Below are 19,830 nucleotides of genomic sequence, written 5' to 3' on the forward strand. Positions count from 1 at the left end.
TTTACAAAGAACTATAGATTTAATTGAAAATCAAAATAATCCTAGAAATTAGATAAACTGCTATACAAATATTTTAAAAGCTTTTTATTATTAATAATCAAGCGACTCTGATGAATGTTATATAAAATGTCTACATTATTATTTTTTTAAAAAATTGCATATTAGGGGCCGGGATAGCCTTGGTAGGGCACTGGACCCATGTCTAAGAATTTGTGGATTAGATCCCCGCCAACCGAAGACTCCCCAAGTTGTAAACGGTGACTGATGCACGTGAAATCTGTCAAGTCACAAAGTCCTCCATGTTCCCATAAAAAATCAATACCTCTGGGGATACTAGACTGATATCTCAACAATTCTGAAATATTGTTTCATATTTTTTTTGATATTGTTATTCATATATTATATATTTTAGCAAAAAACTTTTTATTTTATTTATCCTCTGTTTCTTCAGTCAAAGGGCAATTTTCTATTTTTACTTGTAATAGTTATAAATAAATTTTATGAAAGAATAAATTATGTTTATTGCTTCAGTTTCTCTGTAGTTATGAATTCTTAAGCTATATTAATTTTATTATGTAATTTCAGGTTTTTTTCAAACTGTAGGGCATTCCCTATAGGGGGAGGGGCATTTCATCGAAATTTAGATGGCATTATTAAAGAACATTTATACATATTCTTGGATGAAAATTTTTTCTCATACCCTTTGAAATGTACGGTGCACAAAAAAACAACGGATTTTGACTTTAATGATGTTATTTTTAATAAAATGATTGAAGCTAGGACTCAATCTTAATGGCTGAAAGGGTTGATCTCAAATATGCTAATCATTTATTTTATTATCATAATATGCTATGAATTTTTAAGACAAAATAACAAAAAAAAAAATCCAGTCTAAAAAATAAAATTTTTTTCTAAAAATATAGTCCCTTAAACTACTCTTTACTATTGTATTTTCTAGCGCAAATCGATTAAGGGGTTATCAGGGTGATCAAAAATGTCTTTTTTTTAAAAAACTAAAAAACACTTTTTTTCTAAAAATATAGAACCCTTAAACTACTTTTTACCATCGTATTTTACAGCACACCCAACATTTAAGGTTTTGAATAATTAACAAAATTCATTAAAAATAAATATTTTAAACAGAACTTTATCAATAATTTTATGAGAGCATTGTTGACACTAGCACACCAAATTCTAGCGCAAACCGATTAAGGGGTATTGGGAAGAACAAAACTGTGTTTAAGGGACAATTTTTTAAGTTAAAACCATCACGGTACCATACCCACAAAAACTCAAACAAAAGTGTCTTTGAAAAAAAAACATAACTTTAAGAAATAAATAAAAAACATATATCAATCTTAACTTTACTATCATAGATCATTCAACACACTTTCATTGGTAAGCTGGACACTAATTTTGTCATATGTTTAATACCCTTCTGATATTTTATGAATACAAGTGATATCAATAGTCAAAGAGCTAACAAAATGTGTCACATTCTTCATTTACATCTATTCCAAATGCAAGAGATGGGTAAGGACGAGCTTGCAATCCTAGATTTTTCTGTTCATCTTTGTTAATAACTGGCCAGTTCCCAGCAGAAGCTTTTAACCTCTCTAAAAATGTTTCTGCGGCATGGTTAGATGAGTTCTGCCAATCGGGTTGGATCATATCAAAAAGTAATAATTCGACAGTTCTGCCAGCTTCGAAATGTAACTTCTCTGGGTAAACAAGATCATGTCTTACATCAGATTGATGACAAAGGAATGCAAATGGGCTTGAAAAATTGAAGTTGTTATTATTCAACCGCTCCAAATAGCATGTGCATACGTGAGCAGCAAGTGTTATTAAATCAGCTTCTCTCTTCTTTGTGCCAGTGCCTCCCCCCAATCCATTCGTACATAATAGGATACCATTAACCAGACAAGCACCACGGAAACCAACCATTGGGTTAAATCTGTCCACAGAATAAATTTGCATGCCTTCAATTTCTTTTTCAATCCACTTTCGAGTGCAAGACAATTTCAGAAGTCCATTTAAGCAATGGTCAAATGCTGACATTACTGGATCAGTCAACATTGCACCAAGAATCAGCTGTTTTGTTTCATGAGAAATGATCCCCACTACCTCACTTGGTGTGTGCGTTTGCTCCTGTGCTGCTTCCACAAAGGTCGCAATGTGCCTATCAAAATACTCATCAAGACTCAGTTTTCCATCCTTTGGGAACCTATCAAAATTTTCTGAGTATTTTTCATAGATTCTACAAATGTCTGTTTTGGTCATATGTAAGAGAACTTGAACATATGTCCTTTTCGTCAGGTCAGAAAAATCATCCTTCAAAAATACAATAACTTGACGACATGTTTCTGGTTTCAAATGTAAGCCTTGTTGGAAAAGGTTGTAAATTACACCGTTTCTTATCGTATCCACTTGAAATTCTTTCATTCCCACACAAAGTTCTTCATGTATTGGAGTGTGAGGTGACTGTGCTTGTAAAAATTCCACAAGATCAAAGTTGTCTTGTAAAACATTCCTTTTGACCAATTCAAAATATTGCATCTTGGGGCATTCAAACTGAAACATAAGAGAAAAAAAGTCGTTAGTACTTTTGCTTGAAAACCTAATAGAGGTAAAAAACGGGGGAAAAAAAGAAAGGATCTGGTTATTCTAATAAATAACGATAAAAAGCTATAAATCATTCAAACAAGATAAAAAAAATAAATTAATGTTCACAAGAATAATAATGAAATTACACGAACGAGAAATCGTAACTAATTAAAGATCATCCAAGTCTTTTAATGATCGACATTTTTTTCTATGGCTCTTGAAATTTAACTTCTTTATGCTTTACATGAGTTAACCCTCTTTTAATTGTTTCAGTTTTTTTAACTGCACACATTGTGCGTCCTGATGGACTAGCATGTAATGCGCTTGCTCCAGAGGAAATATGTAACTTTAAAGCAAATCGACCATAATTATCACAGGGTGGTAAATTAAAATTCCTTTTTGATTATAGCAGGGTTGGGTTTTTGACGTCAAAAAGTGGTTTTTGACATGACAAGGGTATAATACTGGTTTAAACTGTCAAAAACCCGTCAAAAATGTCAAAAACTGAAGTTTGCCAAGAAAATATATAAACTTCAAAACTACCAACAGTTGCCATGCATTATATTGAAATTTAATTATACTATAGGTAATCAGCAGGTTTTAAAATATTTTTTAATTAAAATTAAGGTAAAATAACAGATTTAAAATCTCAGAAATTTGTATTCAAATGCATGTGCAGAAAAATTTTGCACAAAAATTGTTAAAATATTTATATTTAAAAAAATTTTTTTTTTCTTTTTGATATTTAAGAAAATTAAAAGTTTATTACTATGCATTTTTGACATATAAGGAGCATATAACTAATATTTATAAGGAACTTACAAGCTATGTTGTATAAATACAAACTTGATATAAGATACAAGTGTATAAAAATTTTTTTTTAATGTTATACCGAATATCTTTATTATCCAGTATGTTAATTTGAATTTAAAAGTAGTTATATTTATGAATAATGATAAATATAATTCATATTGTTTATTATATTTATTTATAATTATTACACTTATCATTTTAAAACAATTTTTATCTCTTAATTTTTTTTCTCCACTTGTATTAAGAATACAAATAATGCATATCTTGAAAGCAAGAAGTAATTATTCAACAGCTGAATATTTAGATATTCAACAAAACTATATCGTATTCAGCAAAATGAAATTCACAAGTATTTGGATAAACTAAATTTTCAGCATAGTAAATGAATAGGCTGAATATACTGTAAATCGACACTAACTACTCTGTGTATTTAACAGAAAGCACTTCAATTTGTATTGTCTTATGTTAAAAAGATTATTAAGAAGATTTAAAAGAATATTAAAAAGATTTTTCTTTAAAAGAAGATGTCTAATGTACAAAACTGCAATTACAAATTTTTAGTATAATCTATACTATACGCTAAATTTGGTTATAAATAAATTTCTTAATAATATCACTGCAGATTTTCAATAACACATGAAAATGAATACATAAAGATGTGAGTTTTAAGTACAAGATTTTGGTTACTATTCAAAATATAAGTGTTTCTTCAAAATTTTAAATTTATTTTTTCTAGAACATATTTAGAAACACTATCCCTTATAAAAAATATATAAATTTTATGTATTAATTAAATTTCACATATGAATATAGGTTTTTGACATTTTCGACATTTTTGACAGTGAGGTTTTTGACGTGACGGTTTAAACCATGGTTTAAACTGTCGAAAACTGTCACATGTCAAAAACCTGCCAACCCTGGATTATAGGATATATTAGTTTTTAAATATTTTACGTCAGTTTTAGGATTAACTTTATATTTTTCACAAAAGGAATTAATAGAACTAGATAAAAAATTATAAGATGTTAAAAGTTTAATAAATTCATCAGGTGTAATGGGCATTGACATTTTGTAATTTTTTAGGTATTGTAAAGTATTGTTAGGTATTGTTCAGAGCTCATTCTAGGCAAAAAAAAAAAAAGGGCAGGGTGCAAAAGTTTAAAAAAAGGGCATTATTATTCTAAAAAGGCAATAATTTCTTTCCAGGGGTTTTACACGTTTTATTAAAAAACATTGTCTATTAGTAAAAGAAATTTTTTTTTACTTTACTAAAAGTAGCAAAGCAATCATATTAATTACTAATTTTCATTAATAAATTAACATATGTATCAAGCTAATTAGCTTGGTAATTTATTTAAAATGCATGTATATATTAATAAATGTATGTTTTTAAGTGTCTATAGATAGTTATGATTTAATAATTAAAATGATTAATAATAATTATGATTTAATGATAGTGAAAGTAACTGCAAACTTTCAAAGACAAGTGCAACAAGGGGGTTTGTTGGCTATTTTTCCTTTCTCATATAAATCTTTGTATTGACAGCAATGACAAACTAAATAAAAAGAGTTAAAAATAAAAGTTTGAGAAATCCACTGTAGAGTTTGGGGAAAAAATAAAGAGTTGAGGAAAGAAAGAGCAAAAAGGGTATGGAGTCTTAATACATCAGGACACTAATTTACTTCAGGGGCAACAGGGTGGATTCTTTTGACTAAAAGGGCAGTAGGGTGCTGCGCCCTGTTTACCCTGCCTAGAATGAGCTCTGGTATAGTATTAAGGTAGCAAATTATGGTAATATAGTATGGTATTGAGGTATGGTACCGTGCCGAATGGTATGGCATGGTAATGTTTAAAAAATTAATCTAACTAAATGGAAAAACAAATTAAATTATTTACCCCCAGTGAGAGTGAATTAATAGGATTAGATAATTTAATAACAAATGTACCTGAATTACAGAAATTAATCGAAGAATCAGGTTATAATATTCAAACTATTAATAATGGTGTTAAAAACCTAAAAGGACTTCCAGATTCATATAAAGATATGATAATAATTTTTTTTAAAGCATTAAATAACACACATATTACAAAAGAAATATATAAATACTCCAATTTTAGAAATCAAGAAATAATTGATAAATTATTAGCCAGAGAACAGGAATATAAAAAAAATATTACAAAACAAGCATCTAAACACAATAATGAAAGAGGTATAGACGAAATAAACAAATTATTTAGTATGATGGTAATAGAAACAAAAGACAATAAGAAGATAATGAATAAAACTTTAAAAGATATAAAATTTCAAGATGATTTTAAACCTATATTTGAGAAGAAAGGCATTAATGAATATTCTAAAAATGAATTATTAGAAATGAAAACTAGTAAAAAAGGTCCCACATTTAAAGATATTGAAAAAATTCAAATATTTAATATCCCTAAAGGGAAAAATATTATAAATGGGAAAATAAAATAAGAGATCATTAATTTCTAAGAATATAATATATAGCTTTTACATAAGCCAATATTACTACCGATTATCTAAGTTTATTTTATAGTCTACATAAATAATTGCAGCAATCGGATCTGTCTAGGTTTTTCTGAAAGATACCTATTTTATGAAAATTTAGACATAATTTGTGAAAAAATCAATACAATAACATGGTAAAAATATAGATTTATCGTTTCTTAAGGGATACAAAAATAAAATTTTAAGAAAAAGTATTTTGTGAAACTATTGTTTTTCCTAAAGTTGAATTTGTGAAACTACCGTTTTATCTAAAATTGAATTTGTGAACGTACAGATAAACGGTAGTAAATTCGGCCTGGACAAACCCCTGAATTGTGATATTTATTTTCATACAACAAAATGTCAAGGTACGAGTATTTAATGCAATTTTATTTATAATCCTATTATGTATTAAATTTCTAAATTGAAAAAATATTGAGAATAAATAAATGAATCAAGTTATTTCAACCCAACAATCAGAAATCAACGAATTTCAAAGAAGAGTGCAATGTTTATACAGATCAGAGAACACTGCAACCAATGAGTTTGAAAGAATTATGATTAGGAACATGAATTCTCAATTTAAAGAACATGAGAATAAAATTTTAACTTTAGCTAAACTAGGTTTATTGAAAATATCTTATCTTAAATAAATGGATGACATTCGGTGTTCTGTCTGTTTAGAATTTAAACATCTCGATGAATTTTATAAGTACAAAAATCCTGATAGAAGATGTAAACAATGTAAAATCTATACAAATTGTAAGAGTTTGCTATGTGAATGTGGTAGATATTATACTAAAACGCATTATCAAAGACACTTGCAATCAAATTTACATAAAAAGGGAATAGGTGCTTAATAATTTTTTTTATAATAAATTGGTTGTCTTAAAATGGAAGAACGTTTTAATCAATATAGATTAAAAGATTTATATACTATCGATAAAAAACTAGGTATATTATATGTGAAGAGTTATACTAAACATGAGTTAATAGGAGAATATATAAAACAGAAAAAAGAAAGAGAAAATAAGAAAATTAATAAAATGTTTCCATTCGATCAGGATATAATTGCAGAACCAAAGAAAGGAAAAATTAAGAAGATTAAATGCAAACAATGTGGTGAATACATTAGAAAAAATCAAATGCTCTTACATAAATTAAATAAACTTAAACTACCAGAGTTATATAATATTGCTAAAGAACTAAAAATACAATACATTACAAGATATAAAAAAGCTGAGCTGAGCTGAGCGGTAAAAACCGCCATGCGTCAAAAACTTGACAACCCTGAGTAATAGGTATAGCAAATCCGATGAGAAGACGCAAATTTAGTATAATGATATGAACAATTTATATGGGCATTCATTATCTCAAAAATTACCTGTAAAACATTTCAAATGGATGACAGTTAATGAAATAGAAGCGCTGCTAAGCAGCTTCAGTTGTACAAATAGTTTTGATGGTGCTACTGGATTTGTCTTAGAGGTTGATTTATTATTTCCAAAAGAACTTCATAATAAGTTCAACTACCTTCCACTTGCACCACAGAATGCAATACCACCCGGTGGAAAAGTATCAAAGTTGCTATGTCACTTCTATGATAAAAATAATTATGTTGTACACTATAAAATATTAAAATTGCATACAGACTTAGGAATGAAAATTACTAAAATTCACAGAGGTATAAAATTTGCACAATCAGGCTTTATAGCTCCATATATTAAATTAAATACTGAACAAAGACAAAAGGCGAAAAATGATTTTGAAAAAGATTTTTAGAAATTAATGTCAAATTCAGTATTTTGAAAATCTATGCAATCAGTTAGAAAGCAACAGAATATTAAATTATATTGTGATGATAAGAAAGTTCAGAAAGCAATTAATAAGCCTAATTTTAAATTAAGAACTATATTCAGTGAATATTTAGTAGCTGTACATAATTATAAAACAACTGTAAAATTTGATAAACCAATTTATATTGGTCAAGCAGTACTTGATTTAAGCAAGACCCTAATGTATGATTTCTATTATAATGTTTTAAAAAATGAATTCAAAGATAATATAAAATTACTTTACATCGATACTGACGCATACATATTTGAACTAAAAAAATCATAATTACTACGAATTTATAAAAAACCATTCTGATTTATTTGATACAAGTGATTATCCTAAGTATAACCCACTTTACTCAGCTAAAAATAAAAAGGTTGTTGGAAAAATGAATTGAATGGTGAAAACATACTGGAATTTATTGGTTTAAGAAGTAAAATGTATGCTTATAGAACTGAAAATAAAATAGATTGAAAGGAATTAAAAAAGCTGTATTAAAAAAGGAAATTCATTTTGAAGATTATAAAAAAACACTCTTTGAGTGTAAGGAGTATTTTCATAAGCAGAACAGGAGTCATAAGCATGTTATCTACACTGAAGAATTAAATAAAAAGTCGGTAAGCTGGAAAGATGACGCATAATACCCAATTCAACTGAAACACTAGCTCATGGTCACATATGCAGTGTTAACTCTACCATAGAGTTCTAAGACCCTAAGTATCTACGAGTCCTAAATAAACTTAGTAACATACATTGTATTAAATTAATATTTTTTTTATCTATTAATCTGCTTCAAATAGCAGGCCCACTTTTTAACTAGGCTATGTTATATAAAACCCTCTACTTCAGACACCGCTGAACTGAATTCTCTAGGCCTGTCAGTGTTTATAACGTGCAGGGATGAAAGTACCAGTTAGCAAAAAAAGCTGAATTCTACATCAACGCAATCAAACATTATGAAATTAATAAATGTATGGAGCTTAAAAAGCTGAATTCAGAGTAAAAGATGAAAACTTTCATGCCTGAACGCTACAAACTTCTACTCGTGGCCTACTGGTTTATTAATCTACATGCATAAATAGTTAACTAATTTACAACGTGCAACGATTTCTAGAGCTGATATTATTCATCTTACTTCATTTGCCCACACATTCAATCTTTCTTTGATTTTGTCAAACATAAAATCAACTTTAACCTAGATAAAATCTTCTGGTTCCTACACCTCAGATTTTAAAATCCCTAGAAAAATTCACCCCAAATTCACTATGTTTGTATTCCACTTTATAACCTACCTGTATTACCCCAGCATATATAATTAACATAATAAAATTCAAATTATTAATCTATGTTTACTTACGTACAATCCTTAATTTTTCTCTGTTATTCTTGCTTAATTATTAATCTCTATAATTTCTTTATATTTGTGGTAATTAGGTTAAAAATATTAAATAAATTAATTCAATAAAAATTACACAGTATAATAATAATAAAAAATAAAAGAAATTATATTAAGTTACAAAGTAGAAAGATAGACAGGATTAGCGACAGCAGAATCTCAAAAAACGCGGTCAGCTAATCGAAATGAAAGTTTGTAAATTGACCTGTTGCCAGACTCTTGAAACTAAGGTTTGAACACAAGAGATGTTGCCATCTTATAGAAAAGTCATTTCCTTGAGGGAGAAGTTTTGCACTGCTATCTGGCGAGCAAAGTTCATCGCCATCTGGTGAGAAGGTGGTTCACCACAGTACTCCCCCCTCCCAAGTGGTGAAAGCACAGATGTCAGAGGTAACGAGGGTTAAAGCGAACATGCCTTCCAGAGCGTGTCATGGTCTGGGGTTGTATTACAGGGGCCTTGTCTCCTGGAGTAGGGTCCAGAGAATCACTGATGTCTACACTAGGGGTTGCTTTTTGTCCTGTCAACGTCTCGTCTGATGCTGTCGAGAAATATGGCTTAAGGCCGTTGGCACCGTTGCCAGCTTCAATCGACGTCTCAATGTTATTCTATGGGAGAACATAAATCACTTTTTCTCAATAATTTACAACCTGACAGCTCAATGTTTAATATTAATGTATAGATCTCATTTAAACAAACATAACTACTGTAAAAAATTATTTTAAAATTCTATTAATAATTTTTAAAACGAGTTTAAATGTGATTTTAGAGTAATTTTCAAGCGTTTTTCACAAAGTTACTTTTTTAGCTAAATTCACGAAATTTTTTTTAAAAAAAACATATAAATACGTAGTTTAAACGTAGTTTAAACAATATGAAATTATACATTAGGAACTACTGCTAAAAAATGATTTTTTTCCGGGGTATGAAACATTTTTCTACTCTGAAATCGTTCTTCAGTTCCTCCTTTTCTCTCCAGGAGGCTATCACTCAACCGTGAAGAAATCCCCCAGGCATGAAGAGGGGGACATAAGTGAATTTTCATGGTTGTCGTAAATAAACCTGCGATCTTTTTCGTAATGGTGGATTTCAATGGTCGCCAAGAAACAAACATTCACAAGAAGCATAGTCCCTGACAAGAAGTAATCATTTACTGAAATGAGTGATTCAGATCTTATTTTCCTTCACGGCCTAAGAATATCTTTTTCAAGATTGAAATAATGTTTAACTATAAACCGTGAGAGTAATTAACAAATACTTCACTCGTTTAAATAAATTGTTCATTAAAGCCATTTTCAATTTTTAGGAAAAAGATCATTTCGTTTACAAAATTCTTCCTATATTTTTTTGAAAATTAGTAATTAAAAATAGTTTGTTCGGGGCAATTTTTTAATATCTCCTTTAAATTACTATCTAAATATTTAATAAAATATATCTTCACAATTTTTTTTCGAAAAGGTATTTAAAACATTATTCTAAATAAGAAAAATGAAGGAAAAAAATGTTACTGCTGTAAAGAGTTACCACCAATGAACTTAGGATGAAGTAGCTTTGAAGATACATAACTTATCATTTTTAATGTATAAATTTTTTTGTTGGAGGGGGGGGGATAAAATAGAAAATCCGAAATAAAAGTATTAAATTTATTGTTAGTTATGAGTAATTTTATAATTATTACTTTAATCATTATTATTAATTCTATCAGTGAAAGGAATTTTATTATTGATATTATTATTAATCATATTATTATTATTTGAAATTAAATTTTAAAATCAAACTAATAGAAAATTTGTTTGAAAGTCGTACATTTTCTTATTTAATTTCTTTTGTACTAGAACAAATAGTTCGGCTACGTTCAATATATTGCCCTATTTTTGCCTTAAGAAAATTAGTATCGTTTTACTTACATTGATATCTCCAAACACACTTTTGGCGTAAAGTTCCCGCATGACAACATAGTGCAACATTATAAATTAGTTTTCTATGTGCTTTATTATGCATTGTGCTTTTGGATCAGGCTATTGCATCTTTCAACGCTCATACGGTCCATATTATACTTAAAAAGGGGTGTCAATGTTCTAATAAAAAGAGTAAACAACTTTTTTACTTAGTATTCACTTTGAAATTAAAATTGTCATATTTCGTCACAATGTATAATTATTTGAAATTATAAGGCGTAGTTGTTGATAAAACTTATAACGATGCGTAATTTTCGTCCTTTTTAAGGTTTGTATGAATCCTGAATTATCTTAAACTCTTCCACTGATATTCTGATCTCAGAGCAAACATCGCCTACAACTATTTAGCTACACATTTATGCCTACTGCTTTCGTTTTGATCAAAACAAACCAAATATCTGCTGCAAGTCACTATCCAAAGTGCAATATTATGAATTATTTCGACATATAAAGACATAATAGCTTTTAACTGCTAATAAAACGCATTCATTGTACTAAGAATCTGAATGTCAACTTAACTTATCGACATTAATACCAGTAAAATATACTTGAGACAAGATTTGACATCGCAGATAGCATACGAAACACAATGGGCTGGATAGATTTTATTGTTGCTCAACGTGTGCATTCTACAGAAAAGACAAATACTATCTTTATTTTTTTTTTATTTCTGGAAAACATTTAACGTAGCGTAACGTAACGTCACAAAACGTAAGTGTCCCGTTTTACGTTACCTCAGTTTGAAGTTCCATGACATTTATTTATTTAAAGTGACATTTCCTTTTTATTTAATGAATTATGGTTGAGAAATAAGGTTCTAATTTAAATTTTTAAAATCAATCATTTTAATAATCCCAACATAAATTCCATTGACGAAATTGGCATTTATGTAAGCGTTTTTAAATTTTGATGCTTGATAATCTTTTCATTTTTATTAATTAATTGTTAATAGTTAATGATATCCTAATGATATTTATTTAAAATTTACAAATATGTATTAAATTTATTTCTAGCAAGTGAGGAACAAGATTTTTTATCAAACAAGTTGAAAACAAAATTAAATTTTTTTTCTTCTGAAAATTATAATCGAACTAAAAACTTGTTTACTCAATGAAGTTTGATAGAAATTATGAGAGAGCTCTGTTTTTCAGTATCGTACAGTTAACTTAATTTTACGTTGCGCAATATTTTCTTTTATCACGAGCATATGGTTATTTTAAGAAACTTTTGATTTTAAATTTCTTATAGATTTTTTTTTTTTTTTGGCATTATTACGAGAAGTAATAAAAATTGTATTTGCTATAAAATATATAAATTTTAAGTATTTTGAGTCAATACGAATCTTAAAACTATTTCAGAGTTTAGGAGGTTTTATTATTAGCGACTCGAGTGAGCTCTCTAAAGAAATCCATCCAGAGGTCAATCCAAAGGTTGACCTCTCGGACAACCCTTGCTTCACACAAACGCTTTCTCCTATTCTTTTGTAAATAAGAGTAAAGGTGTTTGGCTATTTCAGAAAGTGAATACTGGAGAGAAGGTGTAAAATAGCCCATTGTCGGCGAGAAGACCAAGCTATTAGCAGCAAGATGATTATGCACCTGTTGAAAAAATACTTTTGTGTAAGAGCAGCTGTTTTTGTGCAATACATTGCAGTTAAATCTACTCTTTTTCAGTCGAGAACCTAAAGGTAGTGGCTTTCGAAAGAGAAAAGCATGAAGATTTAGCTTTCTAGTTTCTTTTGTTTATGTATATGCTTTCTTCGCGTCGCTTGCTCACAAAAGACACTTTTTAAAGAAGTAGTGACGAGTCAGATTAGTTCAAGTCTTTTATTACTCTTGTCTTTAATTAAACCGCACAAATTAAAGACGTTCTTAAAAATATCGTGTCTATTATTAATTAATGATTTAAATACATTTGAAACGAAGTATTGCATTTCATCGGATTGGGGGACAATATTGTTTTTTTTGTTATAGTACTCTCATCACTAGTAACCCAATACAAACCCTTTGTACTTTTGAAAACTTTTACTTGGAGAAAAAATGATAATTCAGATTTGAAAAAGCAGTTACTTTTTTGAGAAAACATTATATCAAATTTTCCCCACCCAAAAGTTTTCATTGGCCATTTTTTAATTTCTCGGAAATTATCTTCAAAAACTTTTCAAAGGTGGTGATAGGTTCGCCGCTCATCGTAAAATCAAGTTTATTTCATATTGTTATCTGTTTGTCTTTAATCAATTGTGTTTTTACTTATTTTTGAAGTGAACTGAAATAAGAGTTCTGACGTCATCATATTAGAATTGTATAAATACCAGCACGCACATGACAGCCTGTCAGTATTTCTCTCATCACCTGCTGTGATGATGCTTCTTGTAAATCAAACCAACTTGTATATAAATGTAAATATGTTTAATAAAATATTAGTATCTCGAAGGAGCTATCTTCGCTTACCTCACTTTTATAAATAATCTTTAATAGTGCTTTATTTACTTTTAAAATATTTTTTAATTACTTCGAATATTTTTTACTAGAACATTTTTGATAAAATTTTTTAACTCTATTTTAAGAATATTTTTATATTATATTTAGAATATTTTTTTATTATATTGCTAAAGGTTTTTGTTCCTTACAAGGCTCTAAAACACATTGCTCTCCCCCATTCTCCAATTATTTTTCTTTCATGCGATGTTTTTATATAAATTTCATTCAAATGTATATATGCTCTTAAAATCTTCTGTTTTTCTGTTGTTTTGTAAAATAATTCTGTTTTTTATAATCACACGCGTTTTATCTATTACGTTATCTTTACATAGAAAAAGAAATTGCAAAAGAAAGTAAGTCAACATGAACAAGGTATATTTATTTGATTTAGATTTTAATTTTGTTCGATTCCAAAATATCAATAAAGAATTATCTCGCACAGAATATAAATATTTGCAGAATAATACAATTAGCGAATAAAACAAAGATAGAATTTTTTCGACACACAGAGAACTATTGGGAGTAGAGAAATTATTATAATTGTTTTCTAATCACGCAAGTTTTAATTTTACTAAAGACAAAAATAGTATATTTGAAACTTATACCCATCTCTCTCCTATTTATAGTGTTAAAATTTTTCTATTCAAATTTTTATTTTGTAGAACGAAATTTACTTTGCATTGTTAAATTGTTATAAATATAAAATTTGCTTGAGGAAATAATTTTATTTTTTAAATGAATAAATAAAAAGTAATTTTTTGTGTTCTATGTAAGGCAGAAATATGCGGTAAATTAGTATGGTAAACAAACTTTTGATATGTAGATTTATATATGCATAGTATGCGTTATATAATAATAATGATCATGTGTATAAAGAATATTTCATTGATGTAGTAACAAAAATATTTTGAAAATTAAAATAGAATAATAAAATATTAAAAAGAAATTGTACTTACGTGTTATTATTTGAACTTATAGTAACTTATGCTAATTTAATTTTGAACTATCTTCCAATAGAGTTAGTAAAATAACAATAGGTCAATAATTATAAGAAAAAACAAAAGGAGATGATTTAGTCTTTAATCAGAGAAACTAAAAGATAAAACAGAAAAAGAAAATTTATTAGAAATTTTTAGTAAGGGGTAAGCGGATAGTGAGTCAATTCAAAATATTGACGTGTCAGTGTGGCCGAGAGGTCGGAGTCGTCCTGGAAAGACTGAGATTCAGGGTTCGATCCGCAGAACTGTAAGAAAATATAAAACTCTAAAATAAGCTTTTATTTATTATTTATGTTTCTTCTAGAAGTTTCTAGAATGTTCTAGCATATCGTTCTTGTCACTTCCTGTTATTATTCCTATAAAAGACTAGATGTCTCTAGCCGAGGTCCCAGTTACTTTGTTCACTGTACTTTGTAGGTGTTGAATAAAGCTCTCCAACTTTGTAGACTAAGTCCTAGTTATTCTACGTGACAATATTGTAATGATTTGATAAAGTTGTCGTCAAACACTAACATGACCTATGTAATTAAGAATGCAATTAAATATTTTATTTCGCCGTATAATAAGTCATGAAAATCCTTATCGTTTTAAATACTGACTTTTTAATTTCTATGAGTAGTCAATTAACACCATAGTAGCGCAAAATGATGCTCATGACAGGCAATATATGAAATCAAACGATTCCAAATCCATTATTTTTTGTGTACAATGTAAAAAAAATATTCATTTCGCATTTTTTTTTTTTTTGTCTCAATAAATGTTCTTAAGCATTCTATATAATCTCGCAATTATTGGACATCAGTCCTAAAACAATTAAAATTTATTTTAAATTGAATTTTAAACTCTTCCTCACACAATTAAGCCAAACTAATTTTATAAACCCATGCAATCAATTCCCGTGTTTCTCTGTAAGATTGGCTTAACTTTTAATGTTTGAATAAATTAAACTATATGCGTAAATAAAAATGCATATTGAAACACCAGTTTCGGAATTACATAGAAGGAAGATCACATTTGGCCTTTTCATTGAGACCCTTTACTAAAATAAAACACAACGAACCAGCAGGAACGAAAAAAAAAGAAGAAAGAAAACCTGTTGTATACGCTTTCACGGTAGTCTAAATTTTGTATGTAGTTGCGATTTCGAGAAAGTAAAGTAGCGATAACTTGCCAAAGAAAAAAACCGGATTTGAATGGAGGGGGTGACCCTCAGGCCAATCGAAACCCTCACTATAATGATTCAATCCTCCCAGATTTCTGAGGAGTTTTAACCGTTTTACTGACCACCAGGGGCTAAGGTTTCCTCCACTCTTCCTCCCCATAGACAGTTCACTTCCTTTTTCAGGTGCCAACGGCCTTAAGGCGATCAATGCCAATTGTGCTTCTTTTGCCTTGTATAAGCACAGTGAAGTGTTTTGGGGTGCGCTCAAGTACTTGGTAGGGTCCATCATAGGGAGGTTGGAGAGACCTTTTAATTCCACCATTTCGCACCAGAACCTGACTGCAATCAGATAATGAACGGTGCACAAATGCTCCTGGTTCACAGTGGGCAGAACCTGGAGTCGGAGTCAGAGTTTGCAAAGCTTTTTTTTAGATGCTGTACAATCTTCTGGAAGCCCTATGGTTGTACCATAGACTAATTCTGAAGATGTACACTTCAAGTCTTCTTTAAAAGCAGAGCGGAGACCCAAGAGTACTATCGGTAGGGTTTCGGTCCATCGCTTGTTGCGGTGCCTCATCAAGGCTTGTTTTAGTGAGTGGTGGAAACGCTCGACCATTCCATTGTTGGCTGGGTGGTACGGAGAAGTGCGAATTTGTTGAGTGCCCAATATTTGAGCTAATGATGTGAAAAACGATGACTGAAATTGTTTTCCTTGGTCTGTAGTGATTCTTGAAGGCACACCAAATCGAGCAATCTAATGCTCAACAAAAGCTCGAAATACAGTTTCAGCTGTAATATCCGCCAGTGGTACTGCTTCTGTCCATCTGGTGTATCTGTTGATGCACGTAAACAAGTAACTGTTATCATTGGAGGGTGGCAGGGGTCCGACCAGGTCAAGGTGTATATGGTCGAACCTTGTTGAAGGTGCTATGAATGGCTGGAGTGTGTCGGGTGACTTTGGATCTCTGGCAGTCCAGGCAGCTTCTGGTCCATTCGACTATGTCTTTGGCAATAGCAGGCCAAACGTATCTGTCCATGACAAGTTTTTTGGTGCCTTTTTACACCAGGATGGGATAGGTTATGGAAAGCAAAGAAAATAGGTTTCCTGAACTGAACAGGGACATATGGTCTAACTTTCTGCTTGGTAGAGTCACAAATTATCTGCAGTCCATTCTTCAGATGTAATGACTGGATTTTTAGCGAGCACTTCTTAGCATTCAGAAAAGTTTGGAGTTCAGTGTCACTATAACAGTAGGAGATTTTTGCGGTTTTCCTCACCATGTAATGCAAATGCAGGTTAATTCCATCAAGAAGTTCTCCACGAAGGCTAGTTTGCCCAATTGCTTGATCCAGAAGTACTTGTCTTCTGGGTTGGGTTCAAAATTAAAAGTCTTTTGAGTTGAACATTGCGATAGCTGTAAATTCAGAATTGAGTCAGCTGTTCAATGCCAGTTATAAAAATACCTTTTTGATTTTTTCATGTTGATCTAAATATTTTTTCTCTATGTTTATTTACTATAAAGATTTCCATTTTTTTAATATATTTTCTTAAAATTTATTTTCAATCAAGTCATATATTCAAGTGGTTTTACTATTTCTTTCCTGAAATAGGTACTGTTAGAATTCAACTGCTATATTATTTAAAATGTTTAAATTAATGCTTATTTAAAATTCTGCTGTCTTTCTTTAGTTATTGCAGGATTTGGAAATAATGGAATATAAAGACATAAAGGTACATATCGTATTCAACTCAAGCTTTTCAGAAATGGACCTAGATGTTAGGAAACACATTGATCGACTAAAGTATCTATCCGAAAATGAATCCGATGACTAAATGTCATCTGAAAGCTAAAGCCTGTATCTGATTATTAATCTGACTTCTGAAACTTTTATCTTTTTATACTTGTTTTAGTCATATTTTAAATTGTTTTAGTTTATTAGTATTCGCGATCGCAACACTCGAATACGCCATCTGGGGAGAGACCGGTTTCATGCCTTTAGCCCTTCTCCCCTCCCTCTCCTCCTCTTTTCAGTTGTATAGGAATGTACTACGATATTTTCCCCTTTCTTAATATTTTTCCTTTTTATTTAATAAAAATATTTTTTAAAATTTCCATGATACTTTTCTTTAGAACTATGTTTAATGTAGTTTTCAGTTCCATATAGTTTTTCAAGTTAAAAGATTTTAATCTATATGAAAATCAAGAGAGAAACTAATGTACTTCCTTCCTCTATGACTTTCCCCACGCTAATGGAGAAAGCATGTGAAGTGTTGCCATAGGAAAAGAGTTCTGCTCTACGCCACCTGCAGCCCATTTCGATCGCCAATTGTGTTTAGAGAAAGTTGTTTTTTATTTTATTGTTGTTATAATGAGTACAATTTGTATTTAACGCTTTCCCAGCCGAAGGAATTTCCTCTCTGTTAAAGCTAGCCACCTTGCATTTTTTAACAGCTAAAGCTAACTACTGCAAAACGGGGAGGTCTTTCAAATCTGCCACTCATTGATAGTTTACAAAACAAAGAGATTTCCCCAATCAGCTCGCAAAATAGAATAAGGGATGATTGGCTTATTGATAAATGTATTACATTTTACTAAGGATGAATTGTGATGTAACTATGAAAATTAATGTACACTCTATAACAAAAAAATCGTCGCACCAAAAAGGAGTTGTCTGGTTGAAACGAAAATTGGTGGACAGGAAGACAATGTACAGAACAGTAAATGATTAAAATTTCAGAACAATTGAATAATTTATTACTGAGTTATAGTAACAAGTTCAATAAGGTGTTGACCCACCTCTAGCCTGGATACAAGCTGCCACACGGCGTGGCATAGACCGATAAAGCTCCCGGATGGTTTCTTGCGGTATTTCCTGCCAAATTTGATCCAATTGTCGAACGAGGTCATCAACATTCCGTGCCAGATGCAATCGCCTTCCCATCATATCCCAGACATGATCAATGGGAGAGAGATCTGATGATCTGGCAGGCCAAGGAAGAGTTTGACAAGCTGGCAGACAGTTCATAGCAGCACGTGCCGTAAGTGGTCTGGAATTGTCCTGCTGAAAAACCAGCCCAGGGCGCTGCAAAAGGAACGGTAGCAAAACAGGTCTTAGGATGTCGTCGACGCATCGCTGTGCAGTAAGTGTACCTCTAATGACTGTCAAAGGAAATGGCACCCCAGACCATAATGCCTTGTTGATGGCCGGTGTGGCGTGCAATAGTGAAGGCAGGATCGCCTCTCTGCTCTGTGCGTCTCCAAACCGTCTTCGATGATCGTCAGGACACAGTTGGAAGCGGGATTCGTCGCTGAAGACTATACGTCCCCAGTCGGCATCATTCCAGCCAGGTCGAGCCATGCACCACTATAACCGAAATTTCAAAACAATCGGATGATTCCTTCTTGGTGCGTCGATTTTTTTGTTATAGAGTGTATATTAATTAATACAAAATATTGTTATAGAATATATTTTATTAATTGTTACTTATGTAACTAAATATATTTTATTAATTACCACATATATTATTAAATATATTTTATTAATTTTTACATACGCTATTCAGTATATTTTCTGCTGATATAAATAATTTTACTTCGAGCATTTATTGTGGATAATTTAAATTATTAAATATTGATTTCAATATGAAATATTTTTATATCCAGATTCTTTTTATCTGTATATTTTAATGATTTTTTACTTAAAATCTTTTATTGATTTTCCTCTTAAATTTGGGATTACCTGTGAATTTAATTCGTTCTAGTAGAATTGATAACAAAAGCTTTATTTTTTGTTGCAACTTTAGCTTTTTTTATGCAGTAATCTTATTTAATAAAGTTCCTTTTATAATATAAAGCATATTAGGCAATACAAGTTCTAATAATTAAATTAATAATAATTAATACGAAAGATGATTAGTAATTTTAAAAATAATTAAACTTGAAATTTACAGAAATGAATTAAAAAAATAAGCATTAATTTTGTAGCTTCTAAATTTTACTTTTTTTGAAAATTTGCTCTAATGGTAAAAATTTGCTAAAATTTTTGCTTTAATATTTGAATTTTTTTCCAG

General features: G+C 30.1%; 1 protein-coding gene across 5 annotated transcripts in view; it reads right to left on the reverse strand.

The window, feature by feature from the left end:
* Window positions 1–1,350: 1,350 nt before the first annotated feature.
* The window catches only part of LOC107447101 (uncharacterized), an 83,388-nt gene continuing 64,908 nt past the window's right edge, over window positions 1,351–19,830 (reverse strand). The window contains exons 1-2 of one of the 5 annotated variants that reach the window (XM_016061916.4): window positions 9,124–9,400; window positions 1,351–2,574 (exon numbers count right to left, since the gene is read on the reverse strand). In XM_016061916.4, coding sequence (XP_015917402.1) covers window positions 1,480–2,559 — 1,080 coding nt within the window. In that variant the 5' untranslated portion in view covers window positions 2,560–2,574; window positions 9,124–9,400 and the 3' untranslated portion in view covers window positions 1,351–1,479. Of the gene's footprint in view, window positions 2,575–7,314; window positions 7,529–9,123; window positions 9,401–19,830 lie in introns of those variants that run through there. The other 4 variants (XM_016061917.4, XM_016061919.4, XR_015432541.1 and 1 more) reach the window with 4 other exon arrangements.

Source organism: Parasteatoda tepidariorum, chromosome 3 (genome assembly GCF_982258835.1).
Source record: "Parasteatoda tepidariorum strain Cologne lab strain chromosome 3, Ptep-v5.0, whole genome shotgun sequence".
Classification (NCBI taxonomy): domain Eukaryota; kingdom Metazoa; phylum Arthropoda; class Arachnida; order Araneae; family Theridiidae; genus Parasteatoda; species Parasteatoda tepidariorum.